This window comes from Microsporum canis, genomic scaffold (assembly GCF_000151145.1).
Source record: "Microsporum canis CBS 113480 supercont1.5 genomic scaffold, whole genome shotgun sequence".
NCBI lineage: Eukaryota > Fungi > Ascomycota > Eurotiomycetes > Onygenales > Arthrodermataceae > Microsporum > Microsporum canis.
The window spans coordinates 2,025,869-2,052,690 of NW_003299165.1; the positions used below are offsets into that span (position 1 = coordinate 2,025,869).

At 46.3% G+C, this 26,822-nt stretch overlaps 11 protein-coding genes across 11 annotated transcripts; 6 read left to right on the top strand and 5 right to left on the bottom strand.

Annotated features, from left to right (window-relative positions):
* Positions 1-623: 623 nt before the first annotated feature.
* On the top strand, positions 624-1,684 carry MCYG_05845 (conserved hypothetical protein; the record flags this gene model as incomplete). The annotated part of the gene is made up of 3 exons (XM_002845930.1): positions 624-1,244; positions 1,368-1,442; positions 1,661-1,684. The coding sequence occupies 3 exons, from the start codon at positions 624-626 to the stop codon at positions 1,682-1,684; spliced, it is 720 nt and encodes a 239-aa protein (XP_002845976.1).
* Positions 1,685-2,072: 388 nt separating this feature from the next.
* On the bottom strand, positions 2,073-3,890 carry MCYG_05846 (glycoprotease family protein; the record flags this gene model as incomplete). Its single annotated transcript, XM_002845931.1, has 2 exons — positions 2,073-3,525; positions 3,865-3,890. The coding sequence occupies 2 exons, from the start codon at positions 3,888-3,890 to the stop codon at positions 2,073-2,075; spliced, it is 1,479 nt and encodes a 492-aa protein (XP_002845977.1).
* Positions 3,891-4,423: 533 nt separating this feature from the next.
* Positions 4,424-4,861, bottom strand: MCYG_05847 (conserved hypothetical protein; the record flags this gene model as incomplete). Its single annotated transcript, XM_002845932.1, has 1 exon — positions 4,424-4,861. One exon carries the CDS (start codon positions 4,855-4,857, stop codon positions 4,450-4,452), a length of 408 nt encoding a protein of 135 aa, XP_002845978.1.
* Positions 4,862-7,215: 2,354 nt separating this feature from the next.
* MCYG_05848 (conserved hypothetical protein) lies at positions 7,216-8,569 on the bottom strand (the record flags this gene model as incomplete). The annotated part of the gene is made up of 3 exons (XM_002845933.1): positions 7,216-8,023; positions 8,098-8,312; positions 8,375-8,569. 3 exons carry the CDS (start codon positions 8,567-8,569, stop codon positions 7,216-7,218), a joined length of 1,218 nt encoding a protein of 405 aa, XP_002845979.1.
* A 652-nt stretch (positions 8,570-9,221) lies between these two features.
* On the top strand, positions 9,222-10,046 carry MCYG_05849 (conserved hypothetical protein; the record flags this gene model as incomplete). The annotated part of the gene is made up of 2 exons (XM_002845934.1): positions 9,222-9,477; positions 9,556-10,046. The coding sequence occupies 2 exons, from the start codon at positions 9,222-9,224 to the stop codon at positions 10,044-10,046; spliced, it is 747 nt and encodes a 248-aa protein (XP_002845980.1).
* Positions 10,047-10,565: 519 nt separating this feature from the next.
* Positions 10,566-12,249, bottom strand: MCYG_05850 (cyclohexanone 1,2-monooxygenase; the record flags this gene model as incomplete). The annotated part of the gene is made up of 2 exons (XM_002845935.1): positions 10,566-12,016; positions 12,093-12,249. 2 exons carry the CDS (start codon positions 12,247-12,249, stop codon positions 10,566-10,568), a joined length of 1,608 nt encoding a protein of 535 aa, XP_002845981.1.
* Positions 12,250-13,028: 779 nt separating this feature from the next.
* On the top strand, positions 13,029-13,852 carry MCYG_05851 (conserved hypothetical protein; the record flags this gene model as incomplete). The annotated part of the gene is made up of 2 exons (XM_002845936.1): positions 13,029-13,383; positions 13,470-13,852. The coding sequence occupies 2 exons, from the start codon at positions 13,029-13,031 to the stop codon at positions 13,850-13,852; spliced, it is 738 nt and encodes a 245-aa protein (XP_002845982.1).
* A 1,688-nt stretch (positions 13,853-15,540) lies between these two features.
* MCYG_05852 (conserved hypothetical protein) lies at positions 15,541-16,640 on the top strand (the record flags this gene model as incomplete). The annotated part of the gene is made up of 3 exons (XM_002845937.1): positions 15,541-15,934; positions 16,131-16,240; positions 16,383-16,640. The coding sequence occupies 3 exons, from the start codon at positions 15,541-15,543 to the stop codon at positions 16,638-16,640; spliced, it is 762 nt and encodes a 253-aa protein (XP_002845983.1).
* Positions 16,641-17,607: 967 nt separating this feature from the next.
* Positions 17,608-19,526, top strand: MCYG_05853 (uncharacterized protein; the record flags this gene model as incomplete). The annotated part of the gene is made up of 4 exons (XM_002845938.1): positions 17,608-17,620; positions 17,675-18,116; positions 18,177-18,521; positions 18,605-19,526. 4 exons carry the CDS (start codon positions 17,608-17,610, stop codon positions 19,524-19,526), a joined length of 1,722 nt encoding a protein of 573 aa, XP_002845984.1.
* Positions 19,527-20,304: 778 nt separating this feature from the next.
* MCYG_05854 (calcium-binding mitochondrial carrier protein Aralar1) lies at positions 20,305-22,656 on the bottom strand (the record flags this gene model as incomplete). The annotated part of the gene is made up of 4 exons (XM_002845939.1): positions 20,305-20,846; positions 20,922-21,087; positions 21,146-22,351; positions 22,486-22,656. 4 exons carry the CDS (start codon positions 22,654-22,656, stop codon positions 20,305-20,307), a joined length of 2,085 nt encoding a protein of 694 aa, XP_002845985.1.
* A 2,679-nt stretch (positions 22,657-25,335) lies between these two features.
* On the top strand, positions 25,336-26,693 carry MCYG_05855 (uncharacterized protein; the record flags this gene model as incomplete). Its single annotated transcript, XM_002845940.1, has 2 exons — positions 25,336-26,633; positions 26,669-26,693. 2 exons carry the CDS (start codon positions 25,336-25,338, stop codon positions 26,691-26,693), a joined length of 1,323 nt encoding a protein of 440 aa, XP_002845986.1.
* Between the last annotated feature and the right edge of the window lie 129 nt (positions 26,694-26,822).

The window sequence follows — 26,822 nt, forward strand, 5'->3', positions numbered from 1 at the left end:
ATCTGCTCTTTATACAGACATTTTTGAGGTCCTGGGATCTGGCAGTCCAATACACTCTTCGGTTTGACAGTATCTCGCAAGCTCTACCCCATTATTCATTTTCTTTTATACGCCCATTTACATTTTCTGCGCCGGCGCAGCCTCCTGGTCGACACACGCCCTAGACTAACATAGGCAACAGTAGGTCATTTTCTCGCAAGGCTGGCCAGTGCGACGCCTACTGAAAGCCCTTCGATCATTCTCAAACCACTACTTTCTAATATATCGACTTAATCATCCTTCCCTACCCACGTTCAAATATAATATATGTTATGATTCACGGCTATTCCTACCCTTGTTATGATTATTCCCACCTTTCTTACCCCTCTAATACACACGATCAAATCCTATCTGTGAATTCTTATTGCTGGAAATACTGGAGCACGGAGCCCTTTTATTACATCAGTGAATATATCTAGCCCACGGCTTTCTCACCCTTTCCTGCTTCCCCCCTCCTTATATCATTTCCTTAAACGGCGCACGGAGGTGATTTTGATTTCTACCCACACAAGAGTGCGAGAAGCCCTTCTCTCCTTATAGCCCCTGGGGAAACTCCTTTTATCTGAGGAAAACGGAAAACTGAGATGCCGAAACAGACCACCGCGCGATCTTCGAAGAAATCTGGCCCATATCCCTCTCCCAGGAGAAGACGAGCGCTCTCCTCTCAAACCAGAGCAGCAGCCGCCAGCCCATCAGCCCTAGAACCAGAGCCAGAGCCGGTCAGCCCAGCAGCAGCTATGAATACCAGCCGAATGGCGACGGGTGCCTCCGCTACCATGGCACCCCAGGCAGCAAATCCTTGGCAGCGAACAGCGACCCCTGTATACTCCATGCCCCCTCCCCCCTCGTATACACAGCGGCTATCAATGTCTGAAAGGTTACCCATCCACCCGCCTGCTAGCCCTGTAAACCCTGGCCATCCTCCGAGTACATCAACCCCGTGGTCGGCACAGGACGATGAGATTCTGCTAGCCGCCCGAGCCCAGGGCCATGGTTGGAACCAGATTCAACGTGACAATTTTCCAACTAAATCCTCAAACGCTTGCCGCAAGCGCTATGAGCGACTAGTTGCCAAACGTCGTGGCTCAGATTGGAATGATGAGCGAGTGGACAAGGTAGCTAGCCACTATATGCAATTACGGGAAAAAACATGGCAGCCCCTGGCTGAAGCCGTGGGTGAAGATTGGAGGGATGTGGAAAAATTGGTAAGTCCAATTTAGCCCCTGAGTCAAATCTCACTTCTCCACCAGGATGCCCAGCCGCCTCGATTCACTTTCTCAACAAATTCCACCCCTAACATGTTCTGGGAAGGCTAATTCAGAGCATAGTGTCTTGAGCGGGGTGCAAGAACTCTCCTTCCAACGCTGGGACAGCGCGATCTAGCGCAGGGTGCTTCCGAGCCAGTAAGTCGTCGTGGCAGCCACGATAGCCACGATGATGAAAAGCTGAGCATACACAACCTTTTACAATAACCCATCATCTCACGCAACAACATCCTTCTTTACCAAGCTTCGACCGCTTATTGTACCCATTCTTAGGGAGGGTATCTGAATTTCCGCATGGCGTTTCTTTCCTCGTTCTATTGCATTGCTCAGTGTGTTTGTTTTACCTTAATTTCAAGGGAGGTTTCATTTTTGCATTCTGACATTTTGGTATCACGATTTCCTTATAATATATCGACGGCCAATAATCTCTTCTCTTTCAGCGATAACTGTCGCCATCTCATTTCTCTAATAGTTTCTTTCTGAGACGAATATCTGGGTTCAACCGAAGCATGCGAAACCAACGGTGCTTCATTGCATATTTCTCTTTTCTCCTTTTTTTCTTTTAGTTGACACCCGTGGCTATGCTGTTTTCATGGTCTTTCTTCTTGTTACTTGCATAGCTTTTCTCCCCATCTTTTGTAATTTCTATAGAAGTTGTTTATCAAAAGTGTTACACGATCCGTCCGGAAAGTAGCAATATCATCCGTAGGTGAAAGAAAATGGCAATAAGTTCGAGAGCCTGCAGACATTGTGTGCGTCGGGAAGGTATCACCGGGGGAATGATGTTTTGCCTGAACGTATGATGCGCACCCAGCCATCAGGGCCTAGTATACCGCCATCCTCAGCAGTAGAGTCGAGATTCCACTTCCGTATGGCCTGCGACTTCCTGCTAGTTCTCCAACCAGCCTCAAACATCTCGATACCTGCCCAGCCAATCATAGCTGCATTATCGGTGCAGAGATATAACGGGGGAGCAACAATATCGACATCAGAGAACCCGCGTATATCCAGAAATGCGCGAAGGATATGTCGGAGATATTGATTCGCGGCAACGCCACCGCTAACAACAATTGTTTTAACAGAAGGCCCTGGTTCAATTTGCTCCTTCCTGGCAGTATTTGGAACACTAGACAGCGCATTTTCTAGGGCCAGGACAATGCGAGAAGCAAGGTGTTCAAAGCACACACGCATAAAATCCCTGCAAAACTCCACTCTGCCGTCATGTGGAAGAAAGTCAAGGTTTAAACTGTCCATTTCCTCTTTAGTCTTCTTTCTTTGTTCAACTTTCCCGTTTACCATGATATCAACCTGTCTTTGAGCAGCGGAAAACAAGCCAGCAAACGTAAATGCCATTTTTTTCGAATCAGGGTATGGTAGGGTTAGTGACCAGCCGTATTTGGCGTTGATGATGGGTTTAGTTTCCTGTCCTCTCGTAGCTGGTGGTTCGTAGTCGGCATAATCGGAGTATCCATTTGGAAATGCATATGCTTCTAATTGTTTCCCGTACATAGTTGTTTTACTTTGGTCAATGTATGAGCGTGGTAAGGCCATGCGGGCGAATTTGTCCAACACATCACCAATTGCCACATCAACGGTCGAGGCCAACGTCTTGTGGTCTGTGAGTGATTTTGAATGGGCAAGGAAAGTATGTCCACCAGAAATTAGGACCGATATAAACGGAAAGTCGGGTTTTAGAGCACGGATGCTATCATTTTCTTCCACAGACGGTATATCAAGAGCATCCGCTAGTCTCGGAGTGAGCAGATGAGCCTGCATGTGATGCACACCAACCATGGGAACCTGCCAGGCGACAGCTAATCCTTTAGCCAGTTCTAATCCTACGGACAGGTTAGAGCGCATTCCAGGTCCACGGGTAACTGAAATGAAGTCTGGCTTGAGTTTGTTAACGGTATCTCTGGCTTTACCGCCCTCGGGTGATAGCTGAATAGTTCGGGAGGCATACTGGCGCAAAGCATCAGGTTCTTTGTGGCTAAGACCAGAAGCGGATGGCAGATACCAAAGTGCTTTGTCCACAAGATCTGACAAGTTCGCTTGATGCGACTCTAGTGATACAATAGGGTGGATTCCGCGATATTCCCGACTATCAGCAGTAATATTCGCGAGGAAGTGAAGTGTTGTGTGAGGTCTTGGTGTTTGAAGTGACGAAGCATCATTAATTCGGGTGCCATGTTTCTCAACGATGGCCACGGAGGTATCGTCACTATAATAAGAAGTGAGAATCCGCCATATTGCTTCTGATAATCCCTTTCTTAACCCCGACTGAGAGCTTAATTATTTGGAATGTGTGCTAACCATGATGTTTCAATAGCTAATGTTAAAAGCTGTCTCCGGTATGAAGGGCAAACAAATGCCGGTCGTCTCTCCAAGTATCGTAATGTTCTTGTTGCCGGTCGACGATAAAGTGACATTGATAGACAATACTTGCGTCGTTATAGTCGCTTGTGTTTGGTTTCTTTCCAAGTTGTAGTTAAATCGCATTTTCGAATCTTGACGTTAAATTTAACATTGGCTAGTTATCGATAACCAACACAGGCGTAACTATAAACTATGCTCTTTCATTCCCATATGTTAGATAACTAGTGGTTATATGGTAGTAGACTCGATACTGGTAGGATTAAAACGGGTTACTTGGTTATACAAGGGGCGAAGATGGTAAGCCTTATTGGATTTTTTGATTAACGACAGAATAATAAGGACTTCTCTCATAATATATTAGTACGTTATTTTCCGTTCCGAGAAGAAAAAATAATAATAAACCCGCAGGTATCGTGGGCAAGAAGAAATAATCATAACCTCATAAAAAACGTGAACCCGTCAAAAAGTAGCCATCCCGCGTTATTACGCTTTCGAACCGGCAAAAGCACCCCAAATGCCATGTATGCTTGCTATACGAAGACCAAAAAGAAAAAAACAAAGAGTCATGGAGGAACCCATATACCGAGGGCCTGTAGGTAGCGGCCCGACCGATCTTCCTAAGGGGCTAGCGCTGTTGTCTGGTGGTTGAATCGTGTCTGGACCTTACGCTGAAGAGCCCTTGGCTGGAAAAAGTCTGGTAGACTTATAAGGGAAGGTCGGGGATAGGGTTGGGATAGATAGATAATGAGCGAAGGGGCAAGGGCTCACTTCAGGAGTAGCCGGCGGTGGCACGCGACCACCGTCTCTCTCGTCTATCCTCCTTTGACATGCTGGCGGTGCTGCTGCCGTAGTACTCTTCATGGTTTTCAATGGGCGTAAGGTAGCGGACCTCTGGCTCAGTGTTAAATCTTGTTCTCTTGTCGGCAGCACCACTTGACGACTGTGTCTTCTTGAGGATGCTCTTGGAGTTGCACGAGTTGCTGTACGTCGAGTAGCATGCTTGGCTGAGTCTAGAGCTGTGGGTGGTGCTGTATGCAGCTGGACTTCGTGGTGACAGTGGCGTTCTGGGTATGGAGAGAGCGGCTGGGGACTTGAGGGACAGAGAGGCCGTGTTGGTAGTGGCAGCAGAAATGCTCAAAGAAAGCTTTGGTTTGGCGGCACGAGCTGCTGAGAACATGATGGACAAGCGGACGGGATGTGCTTTGGCGGGGAATATTTAAGTGGATTTTTTTAGATGAAGATCAAAGTGAAGTCAGGGCAAAGAAGAAGATGCTCAGGTCGAAAAGATACGAGATGAGCGATTTCGTTGGATATAAATATCGAGTCAACAGACAATCACGTAAACGGCGAGTATATAAGATGGCACAGCCAAAAAAAGGGGGAGGGATGAAATGATGTATATATTTAGTAATTTTTTCTTAGGATAAAACGATGGGCAGAGCGTTTGTTGAAACAATCGAAAGATCAAAAAGGGATTGAATAAAAAAAAAAAAGACCAGCTTTTTTTTTAATAAGGGGTAAAGAACTGAAACACAAACAGTCGCAAAGCAAGGGGCACAACAATAAAGGGCGAGTAAATCTCGAAAACAAGAGGGCGACGAGAGCGGGAACCCCTGGTCCTATTTATGGACGTGGCCTTCGCTGGGTTCGCTCCTCTGCAACCGTATGCAGTTGGTCTGCTTGCTGGTGGTTGATTCGCTCTCGCCAGCCAACCGACGATGCCTGCTGCAGTCACACGAGCAAGGATACGAGGGTCTCTTTTCAGGATGGCAGCCAATGACGGCGGCAGGTCGCTGGTGCCATCGCCTGCATATATGCAGCTAAGCAACGGGACGATGTGATGGGCACACCGTCTGCCAACCCAACAATGCCAGTGTTGCCTCTTCGATTGGCTCTCTTGGTGGCTGGGAGAAAGGATCAGGCCTTCTGGGACGGCCTCCAAGGTGACTTGCCTTTGATCCTTGGTCACTCTCGCATACGAGAACTGGCATTCTCATACCAGCCATCACAGCTATGTTTGACCTTGTGCGTCCCGATCTCGATGCAAAGTACTCCGCAGTTAAGCCCCTACGGCTCTTTATCAAGCCTTTTTACCAATATTCTACTTGATAGAATGTTGAAACACGGCCTGGCGGCACCTCTGCGAGCAACCGGATGCAATAAACTTCAGGCCGCCTGTGACAACTTGCAGGCAGCATGTATACACAGTTCAAGATTTAACAGCCCTAAGCGGACATTACAACGAAGATCAAAAAGCCCAAATGCAACTATATATTGGTAACAGCGTCATATTAATCAACGTGATGGATTCCTGCGGTACAAGAATAATCTTCCATCCACTAAAGTTGCAGCCTCTTTAAACTTAACAAATGCCCACGATATCCCCAGTAGATATTGTGATAAAAGCATCGTTCCCTCGCTTATAGGATATGTTGCTGATCAGTTACCCCTCTCTGATGAGTCGATTATCGAGTTTGTGAAGGTTGATATCTTTCTGTGTATACGGAATCCAGGTATATACACAACACAAAAATGAAAAGCGTCTAATACCCCAGCAACGACTAGTTGCTTCCATTTGGTTTCAGCAGGTGTATGTTGCTTTTACCAGCCGCAACCATCTTTCCCGGACCCATTATACCAACACACCCCTTCATACACCAACAGGTTATTTTTTCGTGACGGAGAGTAGCCGGATAGTTGCAACGTCGTGCTTTCGGCCCCCTCGGAAATATATGGCCATTGCTAGCTGTGACACGCCTGCTGTTGAATGCCAGATATATTACTTCTAGAACTGTCTCCTTCCTCTAGTCCGGTGTGGAGATATAGAGTACAGAGCCGCAACATCTGTAACATTGCTCCTGGAATGGGAGATCGTTGATATAGTTGGCTTCGTTCGGTCGACAGTCTCGTCCTTGGCTCTTTGTAGGCTATTTCAGCATCTGTAGGGTGCGGCGTAAGTATAGTTTCTGGCTTATTCCGAAGATCGGGGCGATGCACTCGTTATGTTAAGGATTGGTAGGAAAAAGCACCGAGAACGATTTCTGGCATATCTCCCTGACTTAGCCATGATCAATTTATAATCGGCCTGCCAGTTTAATTCGATATACTCCTAGAGGAGTGGGATACGCAAGACCATATACAGTAAATACGGCATGCCAAAACTGCTAGTTTGCGGAGAGACGCTTGATGCTAAGAGAGTGTAACGAGCTACCTACGCGTTATCATCTTGATGAAAACTGTGGAAATCCCATCAACAAACTCATATTCGAGTGCTATTATGAAGCCTGAGTGTTTCCTGTCAATAGTACTCAGCATACGGTGAAGCTACAGATTCAGCATCAAGTTTCAGCGACTATGGGGTTGCCTTGTTGTATGCTATATCCCATCTATTATCGAACATTTCTTTCCCATGTTAACCAGACATGGAGTCCCTATAAATAACACATATGAAGTTAAATTATTCACATCTAGATTAAGACTCCCTCCGTTTATCCTGAAAACTTCATCGATATGCAATCCTTACCAATACTTTACACTAATTTTTGTCTGGAAACTGGTCGTCAAAGTCCGTATCCTCGGCAATAAGTTTGGGGAGGTTTAACCTCGTGCTCCATCTGATCATTTCGGTAAATGCCTTTTCGAAAATCTCCCCTTCATGCTTGGTGATGTCGCTATGGAAACTACCATTCCCCGCCGGGCGATGATGGTTGAACAGCTGTGGCTGTACGGTTAAGCAGGTATTCCCAGCGCGGTCATTGATACCCTCGCAAGCATCTCGGAGCATAAGGTCATAAGGACGATCGAACTTCTTCACACCAAATTCATAAAGCAACCTCCGAGCCGACTTTTGCGAGACACCATATCCAAGTGAGCAGACGGGTGTCTTAGCGTGGTGGACCACTCTCGTATGCGGTGGGTATGAATTTCGAAGCTCACCGTCTTTGGAGGCAAGTACTAAGTACTCATGCTCTGGGACCGTAGAGTCGTTTCTATAAACAACCCGGCCTTGGGGCAAGCTTCTTGCGATATCTCCAGTTGCGGCACCTGGGAATTCTACTCCGCAATGGCCCAGCCATAGTATATCCCAATTATCACCATATGGAGAATGCAAGGGCGATACCGTATCAGGGAGTGCCTTCATGTCCACATCCTTGTGCATTCCTATATATTTTTTAGGATCATGAAAGCTCGGGTCTGCGTAAGCAAGATGCTCTTTTCCTGAAAGAGGCTGGGTCAAAGCCCGAGAGGCTAGTGCAAAGTCCTTGAGCTGGGACTTGATACGAATATCCCAATCCGCGTCATCTTCTAATATGAGTGCCGAACTGATGTTGTTTTCCACTATGCTAATTTCAACAAGGATACTAGGTTAGTTCCTAACTATCAGAGGTGCACTTCTGGGGGCTATGGGGGGTAATACTCTTGAAGTGCGTTTAGGTGAGCTCTCCAGCTTCCGATGTTTGCGTCTTTCTTCGTCTTATGCGATGCAGGTGGCGGTATGGCCTTGTCGAGCACTGTATCTCCAGCTATGCCATCGATCCAGTGAAGGCGGATGCCACTCACAGCAGCCATCAACACTAGAGCATCACGGCGGTCCGTTCGAGCAGGGAGATTAATGACATATATTCGTTCGAACTGGGAGTTCGGGTATGTCAGCAGAACGGACTATAATGGACTCTGGTTACGTTCCAACATACTCCAAGTGTTGAATTTGAAACGTTATTCAGAATTTGCTCTCTCTCTCGAATATAAGGACTTGGGATCCGGGGGTGTTTCCAATAACTAGGTCGAGAAAGGATATACAAAATGCCGATGAATAATGTTAAGCTTCCTGCTGCGGCGAGCAATGGTAACTTTCTGTTAAATAATTTGGTCTGTTGGAAGAGAAGCATCGTATTATATATATTTTATAATTAAACGGTTAGATTGTGTAGTGCTTAATTTTGAAAAAGGAATATTTATTGAAAAATCGGGCACGTTCAAAAGAATGTAAGGGCGGGCAGAGTGTTCCTAGCTGAGAGCGAGGGAATTTCCAGTATACTAACTAGCCAGTGCAGCCTATCGTCCTTATACCTAGGGGCGGCAAACCCGGCGTATATCTGCATAATAAATTTACTTTTTAATGTCAGCGGAAATTAGCTGCATGCCATGGGTATTTATTTATAAGCAGGGCTCAGGGATTTAAGGGCCAATTGATAGCGGATACGCATGAGAGGCATTCCATCTAGGCCCTAGCTTCTCTCAATGCATGATTATACATACCTTCACTTTCTTTCCCTGGTTAGAGTCCCCTGTGTGGCTGTAAACATTGCCCTTGTTACAACAGGGATACAATCCTATGGAAGTTACATATAGCCGCCTGAAGACTCATCCTCCGATGCCTTGGCCCCCCTTTTTATCCTTTGTAATACTAATTACGTTCGTTGATTTTCTATTTTTTTTTATGTGCTAGCCTTGTACTTTCGTTACTCTTCATTTTCTCTTCTCAGCATTCAAGGTGATGTACAGGCGCCATATCATCCCTTCTGTTGTATATCTCCCATCATGAGGTATAGTCATTTTACAAGCCGGAGTATAGGTTTTATTATTATTTTCGAGTTGATAGCTGTTACGTTTTCCCTGGGTAACAGCAAGAATCGTTTTGTTAATCCACCAGCAGCCAATTCAGCCGACAACCCACAATGGTATCTTGGTGAACTGCAAACAGTTTCGTGGATAACTGAATTGAAAGATTATGAGATATCCATATGGCAGCAATTCCCCACGGAGAGTGTCGCAAACTATAGCGGTGTTGTTTTCTGTAAGTATGAGAACTACCATATAATCTAACTATCAAATCTGATTCTCATTCCACGAACTAAGTAATGTCACGATATAGCAACAAGCTCAGGAGCGTCTACAAACTTTACCTGGGCTGTACAAACTTACGGCCGCGATTTGGACTTTTCTAACGTTTTCTTTTTCTGGGCTGGACGTGGAGATGAGAATACTTTCACGTCAAACTATTTCAACATATCAAAAGAAAAGCCCCCAACCCAGACGACCTCAGCCATCTCTACCCCGACACCCTCGCCAACAGAGGTTGAAATACCTAGTTCTTCAGCAGAACCGCCTCGAGATAAAATAGACCAGAAGAAAGCTGGACTAGCTACAAAAGCCAAAATCGGGCTAGGAGTAGGGCTGTCAGTTGGCGTCCCCGTCTTAGTTTTTATCTGCTTTATGGTTTACAAGGCCACCCGACGGCGGAAGAGACCAGTGATACCGCAAACCCAAGACGAAAGGGAAATATCAGAACTTCCAAGTAAGAGGCAAACAAGTCTCCTTCACGAGCCTGTTGAACTACAAGGTGAAGAGGTTAGACAGAGCTAGGAGTGATATAGACTATGCTATTGATCATGGGGTGTTAGAATATCATCCTTTTCTTTTGTCGATTGTTATTTTCAACTGTAAATATTGTGGACTTGAAGTTCTTGAAAGCTTTTAACTAGTTATTTAGGCTCTCGGGCGGGAACGAACCTAATATACATGTACGTTTGGTTTCGCTACAACAAACTTGGCGCTTATTGAACACCGACAAACCTTGTGAATATAGATACTGTCTCTACCGAAATAAAGTAATGCATTTGGATTGTTGGTATGTTTACCATATTCAGAAGGCTTCAGGGGTGGTTATTTCAGAGTCGATGGCTCGAGCAGTACAACTAGCTAGGCTTTCTTAATAACCATATCTGCTTGTAATATGCGGGCCTCCTCCGCTGCAGACGAATAAGTAGGAGAATAATACCCCCCACGAAACTGGTCCTATTATAGATTAATCATGTTTAAACCGAATGAACATTAGAATAAACAACTACACCAGCTGAAAATAATAGACCCCAGCAGAGAGACCTAGGCGACAACGAATCCATTCCATGCCTTCAACGCATTCTGGCTTTCCAGCTCATACTGTTTAAGCCCTCCGGCATAGTTGAGTTGTTCACGTTTCTTGCCCGGGATATTTGCACCCATATACCAGGAGTCTGTCAGCGGAAGAAGAGTAATGTTCGATGCCGCGTTGACCTTCTCCTTCCATTGCTCCTGCGCCTGGCTAGTTGGCTGCACGTTCTTCCACCCGTTCTCTTGGATTTTCTTGATTACTTCCACAATCCATCGCCCCTGTACCTCAATCGCAGACGGCCCGTTGCTGAACGCGGTCGGGCCGTGGGTGGCATATAGGTAGAACATGTTCGGATAGCCCTTAATACACATGCCGAGATAGCTATTCGCTCCATCCTTCCAGGCTTCGTCGAGAGGCTTGCCATCAATGTCACGAAGACCCATGTTTGTCATGCTTCCAGTGACTGCGTCAAACCCTGTGGCAAGAGCTACTACATCTACAGGGTAGAAAGAGCCATCGCTGAGGAGAATTCCGTCTGGTTTAATTTCCACGATGGGGTTCTTTCTGATGTCGACGACATCGACGTTAGGCTGGTTGAACACCTCATAGTAATCCTCCTCGAGTGACGGCCGCTTTGTTCCAAAAGCGTGTGGCGGATCCAATGGTGCGATGACATCCTTCTTTCTGGCATCATATATTCTTGCTCGAGTCTTCTTGGCCCAGAAGTCATATGCGTAACGATTTGCCTTGGAATCAAACAGGATATCTCGATATGTTCCTAGCCAGAACTCGAATCCTCCGTTCTGCCACAGGGTTTCGAAGAGTGCTTCACGCTCGTCCTCTGACTCACTCACGGCGACTCTACTTAAAAAGTCATATCTCATACCAGAAAAGGTTGTCTCTCGGTTTTGAAAGAATTTCTGGTAGGTCGACTTCCGATCTTCTTGCTCTTCGGGGGATAACTTTCCCTGGCGCATAGGCAAGGCTAGGTTGGGAGTTCTCTGGAATACTGTCAAGCTTGCGGATTCCTTCGCCAGTGCTTGCGTTAGCTGTACTCCCGTAGCACCAGTTCCAATTACTGCGGTTCGCTTCCCCTTCACATCTATACCTTCCCGAGGCCAGGAAGCTGAGTGACACATCTTTCCCTTGAAAGTGCCCAGCCCTTTATAATCTGGGATGTACCGTTTCGCACAGAACCCAGCTGCAACAAGAAAGAACCTGCAGTGCGTGATTCGTCCATCTTCAGTGTCAACATCCCAACCGTTCTTCTGGGCGTTAAACTGGGCTCCAACGACCTTAACGCCGAACTCGACATCCTTTTTGATGTCCCACACTTGATCGACATGGTCAAAATATCTAAGGATCTCCTCTCCACTGGGGTATTTCTCAGTCCACGTCCAGCCAGACCATAGCTCTGGCGCAGAGTACTCGTAAACGGGAACCTCGGAGTCAACGCGGATTCCTAAGGCACAGCGAATATGGTCAGGGGTATTATTTAACAGCGGGCTGATGATTTAGACAACGAGATCAATCCGCACCTGGGTACGTGTGCCAATGCCACGTTCCTCCTAAACCAGTGCCAGCCTCATATATTTTGCACTTGAGGCCGATTTTCCTGAGCTGGTGCAAGAGGAAGATACCGGAGAAGCCCGCCCCCACGATCAGGGCATCGTACGAGGGTGGTTCAGCAGACATTTCGTAACTGTATACGGCCCAGTCGTTGCCTTGGGTTCTTCCTGGATATCTCGAGGGGGGATAAGCTGGGGAATATGGGGCTGTGCAGGCAGGCTGTTGTTTAGACTGAGTATCTTATGTCCGTTTCTTGCGGGGGCAGCTTCATCTTGTAGATAAATACTCCGCCTTCACCGCGTTACACTGTTCTCGTCCCCCCTCGCCTTCGCTTCAAAGATGCAGTTTGCATGCTAACTTTGCAGCGAATGTTACAAGGGGGGAGGTTTTCGTGAAGCTAGCGAGATGGTCATCCATCACATAGCAAGGCCTTTTCCCCGACGTTGCGGCGTCTTTCTCACCGTTACCTCTCATCAGTGGCTATCGTGGCTCCACGCATGTGTAGTCAACCAACTGCTCTCTATATGAACTACTTTCTCATCAAGACCTTCACCAACTCGACCCGCTGTCTCTTCTTTTCTTTTTTGCTGCCCCCTGAAGCTCGATTTCAAACATGACCGTCGATGATATCACGTGAACGGCTGTTGCGTATGAGGTTCCCAACTAGGTTAGTGCCTGCTTATATAATGAGGCAGGTATCCAGCGGATATAGCGGGATCTTTGCGTACAGAGTCCAAGTTATAATATTATGAATCAGTGGATAAACTGCTTCAACTCACTAACCCAAATATCATGATGGCGGACTACGAAGTGCATTTCCCTCACCTGGACTTTATTATCTCTCCACCTGTTCAAGCTCTTGAAGCGGCTGGCGTGAGGTACTGCGTGTTGGAGATCTTGTTATTATGGCCCTCGGCGGTCCCTTGCTACTGAGTGACATATACCTTGTGGTTGCAGACGACGAACTGGAGTTGGCCAGGTCTGCCTTGACCTCACATGGTTTTGACGAGCTGCCCCAGACACACCAGCGGTTTTTCTTCCCTGCAACCAAGGAAAGTCCGACAGGGTGGCCTGGCTATCGGTTTTTACCTCACGAAGTCGGTCCTGACGATGGTCCCGATAGGTACTGGGCCACAAGCACCATTATCATGCCAGCATCTTTTTGGCATCTTGATCTGAGTCCAGGATCCTGGACGACAACCACATTCCTTGTTCCGGACACGGCGTACCGTTTCCCATGCAGGCTAGCTTATCTTCGAGGTGGGTGCAAGTTCTTATCCGGGCAATATCTATAACTATATAGACAAATCCGACCCCCGCGCTAACACCTCTTGTCGTCTCGGTAGCAATGATTGATGTTATTGCTGAGCGCCATGGCGTTGAGGAGCTGAACAGTCAAATTACCTCCTACTTTAAAATCCAATATTCTTACCTGAGTGTCCTGGGCGATGTTCTTGCATGTCTTCCAGTCGAGGATCAATTCTTCGTCGACTTATTCGGCAAGGTCATTCTCAACAGCGCAAAGAAGAAGGTCTGTTATTTCCGACAGCAGATCCGAGCCGGTCTTATAACTCCTGAAAAGGCAAGGACCCTCGTACCCAGAAAGGATCTGGAGGTCGCAGCCATAAAAGCAAAGTACAGCAAGCTAGGCCAAAACGCCAACGGTGGGAAACCTGCTGTCAGATTTCTATTTCACTTCCCGCATCCCTCAACGTCAAGCAGCAAATGAGTGATCGGTGGTACTGTCCCATCCTTTTGCAAACTTGACTCCTCGTGTCTTCTACTCTAGGTACCTTTCGCATGAAGCAAGTAGCTTGCAGTGATGCGTTGACCCCGGTCCGTAGCTTACTGGTCTTTCCAGACGTGTGGATTGTGAGTGACAATTTTTAAAACCTTTGCACTAAGCTGTCCATCACAGAGACTACCTACTTACGCCGCCTGGATCATGCTGTGGGATCCTGCTGTGATGCTCCAACCTGAATAGCTCCCACAGCTACGACGAGATCGGAAAACGCATCGCCCAACTCTGCGATGAGATCTCATAGTTACAGCGCCTCCATGTGCAATAAATATATCAGTATATATATATATATACTCAGATATTATCAATCATAGTTAAGGCCCGTATAAAGTATAGAGCTTATCAAATGGTGACTTGAGTAATTTAATGTCAAATATAACCAGTCTCTCTGCTGCCAATTGGTGCGGGCTCGGCTTTTTGGCCGAATGGCAGATTATTCTGACATTTAACTTCCAATCATTGAGAGGAAAAGCGGCTACCTCCACGCTGAATCATGCCTAGGACCCTTCCATCTAGTTACTACCTCCGAACGGTGACCCCAGATATGTAATCATTGCCCCCATTCCCTGCCCTTTCCATCACTCATTTCTCCTCCAGCCCCGCAGTCAACGGATCAGCGCCCGGCTCAGCAGAAGTATTCCTGCTGGTCAGCGGAGTTCTGGATAAACTTTCTGCCTGATAAACGCCGCGGTGGCGTCTAGCCCAAGCTCTTGGCGTAGCTCGAGAAGGTGGTAATATCCAAATTTGAAATTGTTCGCACAGTCGTCACTGACATACTCAGATTGTTGAAGCATCTTCCTGCAGAGAAATTGAATATCGGTGATGTCGCTGTCTCTTTTCTTGTGGCCATTTTCGTCGTCTTCCCGTAGGTAGAAACACTGAACCTTCATAGCAAGATGTCAGAATCTGCTATCCGGCCAAAAAGGCGAGCCCGCACCAATTGGAGGCAGAGAGGCTGGTTATATTTGACAACTGGTCTTTGAGGCAGCGCCTCAGTTCATCAACGCAGTGACGGATAGCTTCGCTCTTGTCAATCGGCGAGGACATCGCGGCGGATCGAAAACTGCAGTATTCTGGATGCAGGTGACGAATAATTTAGTGTCAGAATCTGCCATTCGGCCAAAAAGCCGAGCCCGCACCAATTGGCAGCAGAGAGACTGGTTATATCTGACATTTTAGCCTTTTGCCTTGGGGGTTATGAAATCCAATATCATTAACTTACCAAATACACATCGATAAAATAAAGGAGTCTAGACTCAATGCTTCGGCCTGATTCCCGAAGATGAACGGTAGGACGAAATTTAGAAATAGGATATTTGCTCTTTCGATAACTGTTGGTTGTTTACACCAAGAGAAAAGGAGAAGGGCGACTCCGTTTATAGAGGTTGCAAAACACGCCGAGTCCACGTCACAACCGGAAAAGATAAAGAAAGGAAGACGTGTCTCACTGCCTTGAGAGGAAGACAGGTTACGGCTAGATATCTTTAAATCTCCAGGGGTGAATTGGACAAGTTGAGGATTCTTTCAATTCACTACTTCATCCCAAAGTCAACTGACTCCCTGAATCCGCCGAAATGAGCGGCAAGTGGAGCACAAGACTTGTTGGTCGGTCTGGCATGGCTTATGCCCTTACTGAACCACTCTACCCTCGTTTCAGTAACGGTTTAAACCCTCATGTGTGGAAGGCAACAAGTTTGACCGGCAATAATGTTGTCGTGAAGCTTCGCAGGGACGCGGCCCAGTCAGCAGCAGAATTTCAGAAGGAAGTATCGCAATGCCAGAGATTTAAAGGGGCAGCACATATCAGGCAACTCTTAGACGTTATCAAGGACGAAACTCCTAGCAAAGACTTCGATCGCGGGATGGTGCTGGAATGGTTACCGGAAACACTTTGGGACGTGCGTGAAAATGGACGCCTCACCAAGTTTGGTCTGGCTGGCATTCGGAAGATAATGAGAGATGCCCTTGAAGGTATTGAGGAGCTACATGCAGAAGGCGTTATCCACCTAGGTTTGCAATACACTCGGTTATTCGTTATTAGGCGAATGGTAAAATTCTAACACGTTGATCTTAGATATTAAAGCTCAAAATATCCTGCTGAATGGGACATCTGCTAAATTGTTTGATCTGGGCTCTACATGGGCTGGTATGCACTCCAATTTACATCGCTGATAGGCCGGGCTAATTTTGTGTTAAATTTTTACAGCTTCCCCCCCTTCCACTGGGGTCGCGCAGCCTATGCCTTACCGAAGCCCAGAGATCTTATTTGGACTCCGGTGGTCAAAAGAAGTCGATATATGGGGTTGGGCCATGGTGGTACGTATTCGTCCCTTGTATAAATTATTGGTGGGAAATTAATTTTGCAAAGTATCTCCACATGATTCAAGCATACCTTCGTCCCGATATCTGGGGGCTCTATGATCGGCTACCTGATGAGTCTACAGCAGATACCACACAGATATACGAGGAGAGAGTTCGCGTTGACGTGTTCCATGATTTCAAGCTGTACAATATACCGTTCTTTGAACAATGCAAGGATAGCTGGCCGGAGTTAGACCCGGAGAGAGAGGAGGTGACTATTCGCTCGATACTGGAGTATTTACAATTTCCGGAAGAAGACATCCATCTCTTGGAGAGGGTTATGGTTCCTGAGCCTAAGGCACGTCCTACAGCGAAAGATATACTACGTCAAGGATGGATAATCACTCGAGAATGAGTTCATTTACTTCATATGACAAAAAGCTTGGTCCTTAATAATACACCAAACTGGTCTGCAATATAGGTCCCATTCTCGCTAGCCTCATGTGTTCCGCCTGCTGCGATATGAGGTTCCCGGTTAGGTTAATGCCCTATAATTCGTAGATAGGGAAATAGAGAGGGCTGTCTATATCGTCGCGCGCTAGCAAGACGGCGCCTTGCCCAAGCTGGAACGCTATACCGGATTGGGGAATTTGGTGAGGTCCAGGAGTACGGAGTACATACATCCATGCAATATGCATATCCATGGCATAGACGGTCGTTTCCATGACTTGTGCGCAGGGGGCGGCGGCCCGATTACTCAGTTAATGCCCAATCATGAAGCACAGCAATAGTGAGGCATCAGCAGACGCATGCAACCTGCTGCTCTGGACTCTGGCAGCGGCAAGGCAAGAAGATACAAGGATATATATGGCTCACCTGATGATGTCCTGGTGAGAGATGGGGGTTTATCACAAGCGGTGTGCTTCTCCTATACATGCAATCACTGCGGCCTATATCACATATTAAACTAGGCTCCACATAGGCCGTCCGAGGCTTTTTACCCCTTGAAGGCCCCAATAATATAGTAATATCGCTGCGGCAAGCTCCGTCAGTGGGCCGGCCTATACAGACCACGATACCAGTCCCAACCACTTGTCTACATGGATACAACTGGAGTGAGGCTGATGCTTTGCGGCACAGCCGTTTACCATGGTTTATAGGTCGCTGAGCTGCTCAGTCTCATGCCACAAACTGGGAAAATACAGCTCCAGAGTCTCCCCTGGAGCAAATAAGCCAAGATAAAACTGCAATTCCTATGTTCAATTCATTCGATTAGTGGTGCATAGCTTCTTTCCCCTTCTACTTCATTCACGGCCATCTCTCTATCGAACTCGAAGCTCAAACCGTCTCGTGAGTATCTATCATTGAGACAGACAGGCCCCATGGCTCGAAAAGGTGCTGTTCCATGACTACTATAGCTCAAGCATATTAGCTAATATAAGCTGTTAGTGGATAGCATTGAAGTCCTCGAAAGAGCTGGAGTCGGGTTTAAACTTTCCCTGCTCCTGAGTGCAGTGAGCTGCGAGGTTTTTAATGGCGGAGTGGAAACCCATAGCATTGCTAAGGGTATCTCAGTTCTGGCAGTTTCTTTAAAACATGCTGGGCGAATCCTCCAGGAGCCTGACCCCATTTACTCGGCGCAAGCTGCAAACGTCATTAGAGAAATTTCGCATCAGAGTGCTGCTGTATTCGATGAACTCAAATCAATGCTGAGCAAAGCTCAGACTTGTGATAATACGGCATCCAACACCGAGACTTTACGGGATCATTTCCTGCGTTGCTTTAAAAAGCACCGTGTCACTTACCTCATTGCCTATATGGAATCACTCAACCTTAGCCTTATGGCTATAGAGCAAATTATTACCCTTGGGAAATTACTAGCGTCAAAGAGGTATGGAGGTAGTCACTCTCTTTGGTTCGTATTTCCTCGCTTATCGTACTCTATGGTTAGGTATATGGAGCAGAGCCTTGCCACGGCTTTGATTGAGCAGGAACGTGCTGAAATCCAGAACGTACTGATCATTCGGTGCTGGTCTCTGAACAGACTAGACAGGCTCTATGATCTTGCTCGGCAAGAGGCAGAAGAGGGGAGTGTATCTAGTACATATAACCCAGCGCTTGATCCGTCCATGCCCAAAAGCCAGCGTAATGCTTTCAGGAAGCTTCGTGCTATCTCGTTCGGTGACGTCGATACCACTTTAAAGCAAATTAAAAAAACACCTAGGGACATGGTCAAGGTGTCCGCTGAGGCAATTGACCCATTGTTACAACTATGGGTTCGGCGAAAGCAAGTCTCGTGGAACCTAAATCCTTGTGTATACGACCAGATCGCTCTGAACTGCCTGCAACCCTGCTACCCCGAGAGCATGTATAACATAGTGGAGTAACGGAAGGCTCGGAGCAGCCCCAACGAGCTAGAATATTTGCTGACGATCTTCGACAACGATATGCCAAGTACTGGGCTACGGTTCAAACCGACTCGGAAGAGAGCGAGACGGAATGTGATGAGGCGACGCCAAACAACGTTTCTGATCCGTCTTCTTCGTCCTCATATAACTCCCAACATGGGACAGCTTCTACCACAAATGGCCTCCATAATTATTACAATATACAGAGAAGTAACAATCACACCGCAGCCTATGCTTCTCCAGATTTTACGACAGGAGACTTGGGCAATGCTAGATCACAAACCTATACCCGTCAGGGGACAAGGACTAGCCCTTTCGATAACCGCGATACGTATAAGATACCAGTCCATGACTTAGAAGGCGCTTCGCCCAACGCACTCTCTAGTACAGATACATGGAAGATACCATGTACTGCAACTCAACTGCCGGACCAACACGCTGGTAGGCCAAACTGTCCTCCACCCACTACATCATATACTTATGCAAACGCTTCCCCAAACTATCCAATACACCCACCTCATCGATCATACTCCCATCCGCCTGGGCCATATCTCCGCCAGCATGTTAGCTCACACTACCCGCAACACCCTCAGTCCGGAATAACACCTCATCCTACTACATCCACCCATGATTGCCGCACCTACCGTCGTAGGAGACGTGTTTCTTTTATTGAGGATCAATATTCCGATTTATCAAGTAGTGAGGAAGAAGGCAGAAACCGGTTACGTAGGAATAGACGAGTTACCAGGCGGGAGAGAAAATCTAATGATCGGACAAAAGGTTATAGACGATCAACATTACATGGCGTTTTGGGTACTGGGGCAATCACGGCATTCCTTAAAGCACTAGAAGGATTCTCACCCGGAAATTGGCCGCTTTTCATGAAATACTAAGTAGGCGTTGATATCCCACGGACTATGTGAGGAGAGTATGCATTTCTTTTAGATATAGTGTCTTTCTTAGGTGATATAATCATAGGTAGAGAGGTTAGTTAACTGCTTGTGCATTATTATAAACATATAATGTGTACAAATTACAATTATCCCTTCAGTTAAATTAATATATTGTATAGGCAAATAGCTATTGGATGTTAATTGCAACTTTCCAGGGGTAGTTAAACCTTTTATCCACCGATCTGGCTCATTGAGAACATGTAATAACTGCAAAGGGCAATTTAAATCTATAATTTCTCTTCAATCTATCCTCTATCTTCTATCCTAGCGAAGAAATAAATCACAAAACTAACTGAAAAGGGGAAAATCCGCATGCAAAATGAATAAAAAATAGAGGGGAAGGAAAGAGAAATATAAAGAGATAAACTAACTGGTGCTGTCTTCCCTCTAGAAATACGGAATTCAAGCCCCTGGTGTAAGCGTGTAAAGTATAGCATAGCCTTCCCAATAAAGAAAAAAAATATCAAGAACACATAAAAGAAAAGAAAAGTGTAAAAAACAAGAGTTCGATATGCGCTTAACCAGAGATCAAAGTACTAGAGGGAAGGAATAAGGGCAACTGAGACGTCCAGAGGATAAATCCAGATGTTATGATATGGGTGGGGTATTGCCGGTATCTAAAATTTGCTTCTCACTTGAGGATGAAAAAGTGAAAATCGAGGTTGATTTGGACGATTAATATCATGACTCATTAGATAGTTCGAGGGGCAGTATAGCTTTACTTGCCCAGCACTGGTAAGCTAACTCCCGCCGGAGCCTGCAGGCGACCAAAGTTCGGCTCTAGGTCTAGGATAAGTTTCAAAGCATTGCGCGATCGAAGATATGGCATTGGACCAGAGGCTGACTGTAGGCTAGCTCCGGGTTCGACGTAGCCGGTTGGGGTCACTTCTTCATGCTCAGTGCCTGGCATCGGCATCCATTTTTGGAGCACCTCATAGGCAGCAAGGGTGAAACCAAATTGAGGTGACGAACGCAAAATACGGGCTGGGCCACCCTTGAAGAAAGCCTTGAATCCTTCTTCTTTCAAAATGGTAGTGGCACAGTGACGAAGAGAGGTGTACTTCGTCTCTCCCTTTCGAGCTTCGACTTGGAGACGGGTTTTGATCACATCACATGGTGTAGTGAGGTAGGCAGCAGGCATACCGGCAATGGCTCCAGCAGTCAGGAGCTGAATAACGCCTAGCTTTTTGGTAGAAGATTCGCCGAAGAAATCTGTTTTTAGATGGGAGTATGTGGGGAAGTAGATTGCAGAGAAGGGAACTATAAATAGTGTGTCAGTGAAAACGAGCCATCGAGTAGCTAGGCATTCTAAGAATTGAGGATGGTGGAGCTTACCATCACGAAGTAGACAAGCGCTAGCTCCCTTGTATAGTCCCATAAGACCCAAGTTCTTCACGATCCACATTGCAGATCTACGGGGAGCTGTTTCGTTAACATTCTTCGCAATCTCTCCTTGTATCTGGAGGCGGATCTTGACGATTTCTAATGGATTTGTAAAGACCTAAAGGAGATATCAGTAAGGGCATTTGTAAACATTCCGAAATGATTGTAGTACGTACGACTTGACAAGCACCAGCAGAACCACCAGCAATAACCTCATGCGGCCACCATATCTTGCCGCCCTTATCTTTGTCTGCGAAGAATCCTCTAACCAAGTCATTTACGGTAAGCTTGATAGCTTTCTCGGGCGCAACTCCAATCAATTGTGGAATAACTCCAGAATACAGCCCTAGGACACCCTCATTTCGGACAACTTTCTTAGCACAGTCGAGTGAGTTCATATACATTTTCTCACCGACACGTGCACTCCTCTGGTTCTGCATCCTGGTCTTGACGAGATCGATTGGGTAAACCATAAACGCTCCAAACGCACCAGCAATACTTCCAAGTGCGAAATGGTGAACCGACTCCAGGATATTGTGAAGCAATGGGCTTGTTTTTCTTGTGACTTTTTCACTTGCCTTTGATGCGCCGGCCAATGCTTCTCTGCCTAGAACGCTGGCGCTGTGCCACGAGGCGTCGATGACTTTTGCAAAATCGCCAAGTTCGAGTCTGCCGGAAGGTGCATCAAGCCCGGCAAAATGGAACAGAATGTCTGCCTCCATTGGTGTGAAGAGGGAGAAGCGGGTGATGCGGGCTGCCTCGTTCAGGAAATCTGATCGAGTGATTTTTCCATCATCACTTTTGCGAACAGCGCTGCGGATGATATAGTCTATGATATCCATTTCTCTGATGATGTTCTGGAATGCACGCACGTTGGCGTAGGATATCTTGCTGCCAGACGAAATGTTACATAGCGTAGGCAGGTTTTCCAACAGGTGGTCTGACAGTTTGTGTTGTGAGGTCTCTAGGATGATGCGCTGGAAATCTTCAGGCTCGATGTAGCCGTCTCCGTCTTTATCGAACAGATGGAATGCCTGTCTTATCCTCTCCCCTTGTAATCCGCGAAGCATCTGAGCGAATTGCGGGTATGTCATATCGTGTCTTGTCTTCTTCGAGCCTGTGTAGAGTGCAGCCCATCCGGAATTCCAGTCAAACGGAATGTTGCTGTCACCCTTTGCAGAAGTGAAAAGTTTCTGTAGCGTCTCATGCTTGACTATTCCCGTTCCCTCCGTGTCGAATAATCGGAATGTTATTTCGTACTCTGCGTCCGGTTTGGCGAGGAGGTCCTCAAACGTCGACCAGTCCTGGAGGCTGATCTTGCCGGTGCGTCTTCGGTCGGCAACATTGAAGAGGATGCCGTACTGTTCGCGTTTTATTTTATGCTATAAATAATCAGATAAGATTGTGTCAGTCATTGCGCCCTTTTTTTTAAGATGTCGTTGAATTATGCTTAAGTGAACGCGGACAGCGATAAACTAGCCAACATGGCACTTCCGGAACAGAGAAGATAACTCACATAGTCTTCATTCTTAGGAGCAATGGCATTAATGAAGTCTTCTTTTGTCATATATAATTCACCAGATTCTCCATCTACCCTCGCATGTTGCATAAAATGGGCTTTAACGTGTGCACTGAGTGGTGTCTCAGTAGACTTGCCGACCAGCTGCTCTTTTATATTCTGCGCCATGACTTGCAACTCTCAATAAATAAGTAATTGGGGAGTCTGCAGTAGAAGCAGGAGAAGAAACAGATGAGGGAGATCTGCCCTTGTGACCAGCAAGAACTGGGGAAAGCTGGAGAAAGCTCAGCCAGCCCTAGTTAATACAGAGAAGCCAATGGAGAACAGCAGTAAATTATAGAGGGAGGAGAGTATGCGTGAATAGATGTCTTTGACTTCACCGCATCAAGAAGAGGCAGAAAGGAGAAGAGAGGAAGAAGAAGAAGAGAGTGAAGAGAAGCAGCCGACCTATGACAAGTTCTTTTTCGGGGGTCCAGAAAATTTTATCTTGTCTTTTTTTTTTTCTCGCTGACTTCAGGAACTGGAAAGCTTACCCGATTTTCGGTCGCGTCAGGGCTTGGCTCCCTTTTTTATCTTGTTTATTATTATTTTGTGTTGCTTTTTTTTCTTTTGGTTTTGATATTCTGGTTATTCTAGTATTATTCTATTACATTTTATCTCTCTTCTTTCTTCTTCCTCTTTCTCTTTCAATACATCGTACATTCAAACGGCCATGTGGACTAGTCACGTGTCATGCGGGAAGAGTTAAGGTCGGTGGATGAAGCCAATCGCATGCCTCGGCAGGGACAAGATGTCAAGCGAAGGGAGCAAGCAAGGAGCAAGGGCAAAAGGAATGTTAAAAATGAGTACCCGTGCTTCGGGGTCCGTTCTGTCAACCCAGTGTCGCCATCACCGCCGGAGCTTCACCCGGCCAGCTCCACCAACTCCGGAAGTCAGCGATATATTCCGTACATGCAGCTCTTCAGATCAACTGATGTTATTAATTAGCATGGTCGTCTTCGTTGTCAACTGAGCTGAAGTCGCGGCTCTGGCTGTTTTTTGTTCGTCAAGCAGAGAAACTTTACGGAAGATCGGTCCGAGCATAGGGAGTCGTTACGAAGTATCCGTACAAAGTTAGTTTTCGGGCTTGAAGCAGCAGGTGTTTATATATATAGTACCCTGTGTTACTCCGCACGCCACTGTTGGAGTGGAGGGGGTGAAAAACCGGCACCATATATACATGGAAAAATACGCCCACCCTTGTCATTCCAGTATATATGCCTTGTCTGGGGGGTGCTTTGAAGTTTGTGGAAATGTATATATATTCGTATATGAGGGCAGGATGCATGTTTATTTCTATAGCAAATGGGAAAAATAAATTTGCTACACGCTCTGCACCTCATTCTATCAACATTCGAAATTTTGTAGCATGGCCACTTGCATGTACGCGAGAGGCGAACCTATTAAGTACTTTCGGTTTATATAATTATGGGCTGCTTAGACAGTGAATGTTCACATGGAGACGGGTTCGGGTTTTTCACGCAGAATTTATTTGCTTTGTGTTTTGTTTGGCAAGACAACTGCGTTCTTGAGATTGTATACTTCAATTGGTTCTGGGACTGTGGAACCGATCTCCTTGTCCGTTATCGTAGGATTATATTAGGTCCATAAAACAATTGGTGATAGCAAAATACGCGCTCTCAGCTACCTGTTGCTTCCCACTATGATAGAGAGACCTACGTAGCTAACCCTCGCAAAATCTGTCTTGACAGTCTTATCTGGCTCCGGCATGACGAAGTTAAGGGAACGCTTTAGTACCTTGAGGACGAATCTAGAAGAACTTACCATGGAAAAAATTGTAACTCTATAAAAGTACGGGTACCATTTAAGAGACCCACTTTGGCACTTATCTGATACTCGACAGATGTCAACAACGTTAATATTTAATAAGTTAAGGAATATATGGTCGGTATAAGTGGTCATTATAAAGAAATAAAAGATAGGTGGTGGCCTAGATTAACTTACTCGAGTACGGTTAATGGGGCTATTATTCCTAATATATACTTTAGAATAACGCATGTCGTTACTTTACGTAGTCTTAGCTGCATAATACTATATACATATATCCATATCTTCTAGCATTTATGTTATCGATGCTTTCCAGTGATGAGATAATATGTATGAGAAGTAAGCGAACAAAGCGTAGTGCGGCTCTGCCAGCCCCATGCGGGTGGGAACGCAACAACTTTATTATTCATATCCAAGCTATGAATCTATTGGTCATTAACTCTATAATAACTTAGTTATATAAGCCAACTGAATAGAGTATGTGGAGCACGTGACGAGCTGTAACAGCAGAACGATGCCTCAGCGCCCGAATAAACACTGAGAAGCATGATATATATAGTCTATGGAAGGTCTATACATACATAGTACGTATAAAATATAAAGCCTGCCGAGGGGTGGCCACAGCCGTTTAAGTGGCGTCAAACGTACGCCGAAACACGGGTGCGAATATTATTGGGAGGTTAAAGCGGCGAGGAAGCCATCTATATTGTCACACGCTAGAGGGAAACACCTTCCCTGATTTGGCACACTATACCGTATCAGGGATTATGGCGAGATTCCAGGAATAACGACGGGAGATTGCTTGTTCCCTCCCATCGCTGTCGACCCTTGATTTACCCTTCTCGAGACGCTCCCTCCGACCTTGCCACGGCATAGACGCCGCTACCGATGCTATAGTTATTGGAGTTACTTCAAGGATCTTTGTTAACTGGGAATGTCGTTCCTGGCTGTCCCGATATTATTCTGCGTTGGGATTTTTCCATTATTCCATCGTGGCTGTGATAAGGGCATTGGCCTATAATGACCTCCGTGGCATCCGTGAATGAAAGCCTTCAGGGGAATGGAGATAAGCGAGTGATAGAAGATAAGAGACTGGAATCTGGAGAGGCTGTCCACCAGGAGACGGGGCAATACGCCGCGGGAAATGGTGAAAGCGCTGCACCAAAACTTGTGGCCGCCAAAGAAGAGCTTGATGACTTCGGCTTACCAATTAGGCCTAGAAGATCAACTACTACCCTAAGGTCCGTGTCGATGCACAGCGTGCCTCCTGGACCTCCAAACGTGTCGAGTGTACCTAGAGATTCGGATCCCCGGAACCCCATATCTCGATCCGTATCCGTTCCCTTTGAGGCACTGGAAAAGAAGAAAGCCCACCTGGAAAGCAAAGAACTATTGTCTAGCAAAGATGATGGTACGGTCGGTCCCAGCTTATCGGAAACGAAAGATATAGGCCTTCCCACAATACCCACCCAAGAAAGTAATAATGTCTCCAAGTTACCTCATGAGGCGCATACAAAGGATGTTTCGGAGTGGTCACATCAGAAGATAACGACAAAAGATGATTCGGAGGAAGACAGAGAAGATGACACATGGCATGACATGCCTGCTCTAGGGGAATTTGATGTTTATGACGATTATGGCAGAATAGTTGCTCGCGGTGCCAAAGAAGATGACGATACTGTTTACCAAGGCCTTGGAGGGGCCGGAAAGGGATATACCAGGATTCAGATCGATGAAGATGCACAGTCAGCCACCAGCTTGGACGAAAATACGAGTTACTTGTTCAAGGAGCCACAGAGTAATGCTCTCGGTGTTGAAGATGATGACTTACGAGACCCAAGCTCTCAACTAGAAGCAACAAAAGACCTTCTCACGGAAGGTCAACGAATCGCGTACGTTGGAGCTACAAGATTAACTATTTTCCAAATGGTGAAGCAAGTGGAGTCATACGAATCATCATCAAAGACTACCCGCAAATTTTTAAGTACTGCACTGGATTCGACGACAAAATGGGGCCAGCAAATAATGATCCGCCTCTACGGGCATATGGAAATCAACTCTGACGAACAGGTTATGATTGAGCAATTAGCAGAACATGGGGTTCGGCCGGAGGATCTCGTTTCCCCGTTAATGCAGAATGCTCGTGTGAAAAATCCTCTTGCTGAAGAATCTACGGCTAGCCCCAATATATCAGTCGATAAATCCACAACAGATATAGACAAGACGTCTAAACTCCCCAATGAAGCGTCACGATCACCCACACCCCCACCGCCATATGAATGTAATGGCAGTAACGACCTCCCAGAAATTCAATCGCCGTCCGAACTTCAACAATCTAAAAACCTTGACATAGATCTTCGCTGGACTGTATTATGTGACCTATTTCTCGTTCTGATCGCAGATGCATCATATGATGCACGGTCACGGAAGCTACTTGAGTTGGTTGGAGAATCTATGCATATTTCCTGGAACCAAATTTGTCGGTTTGAGAAACGCATTATTGATGC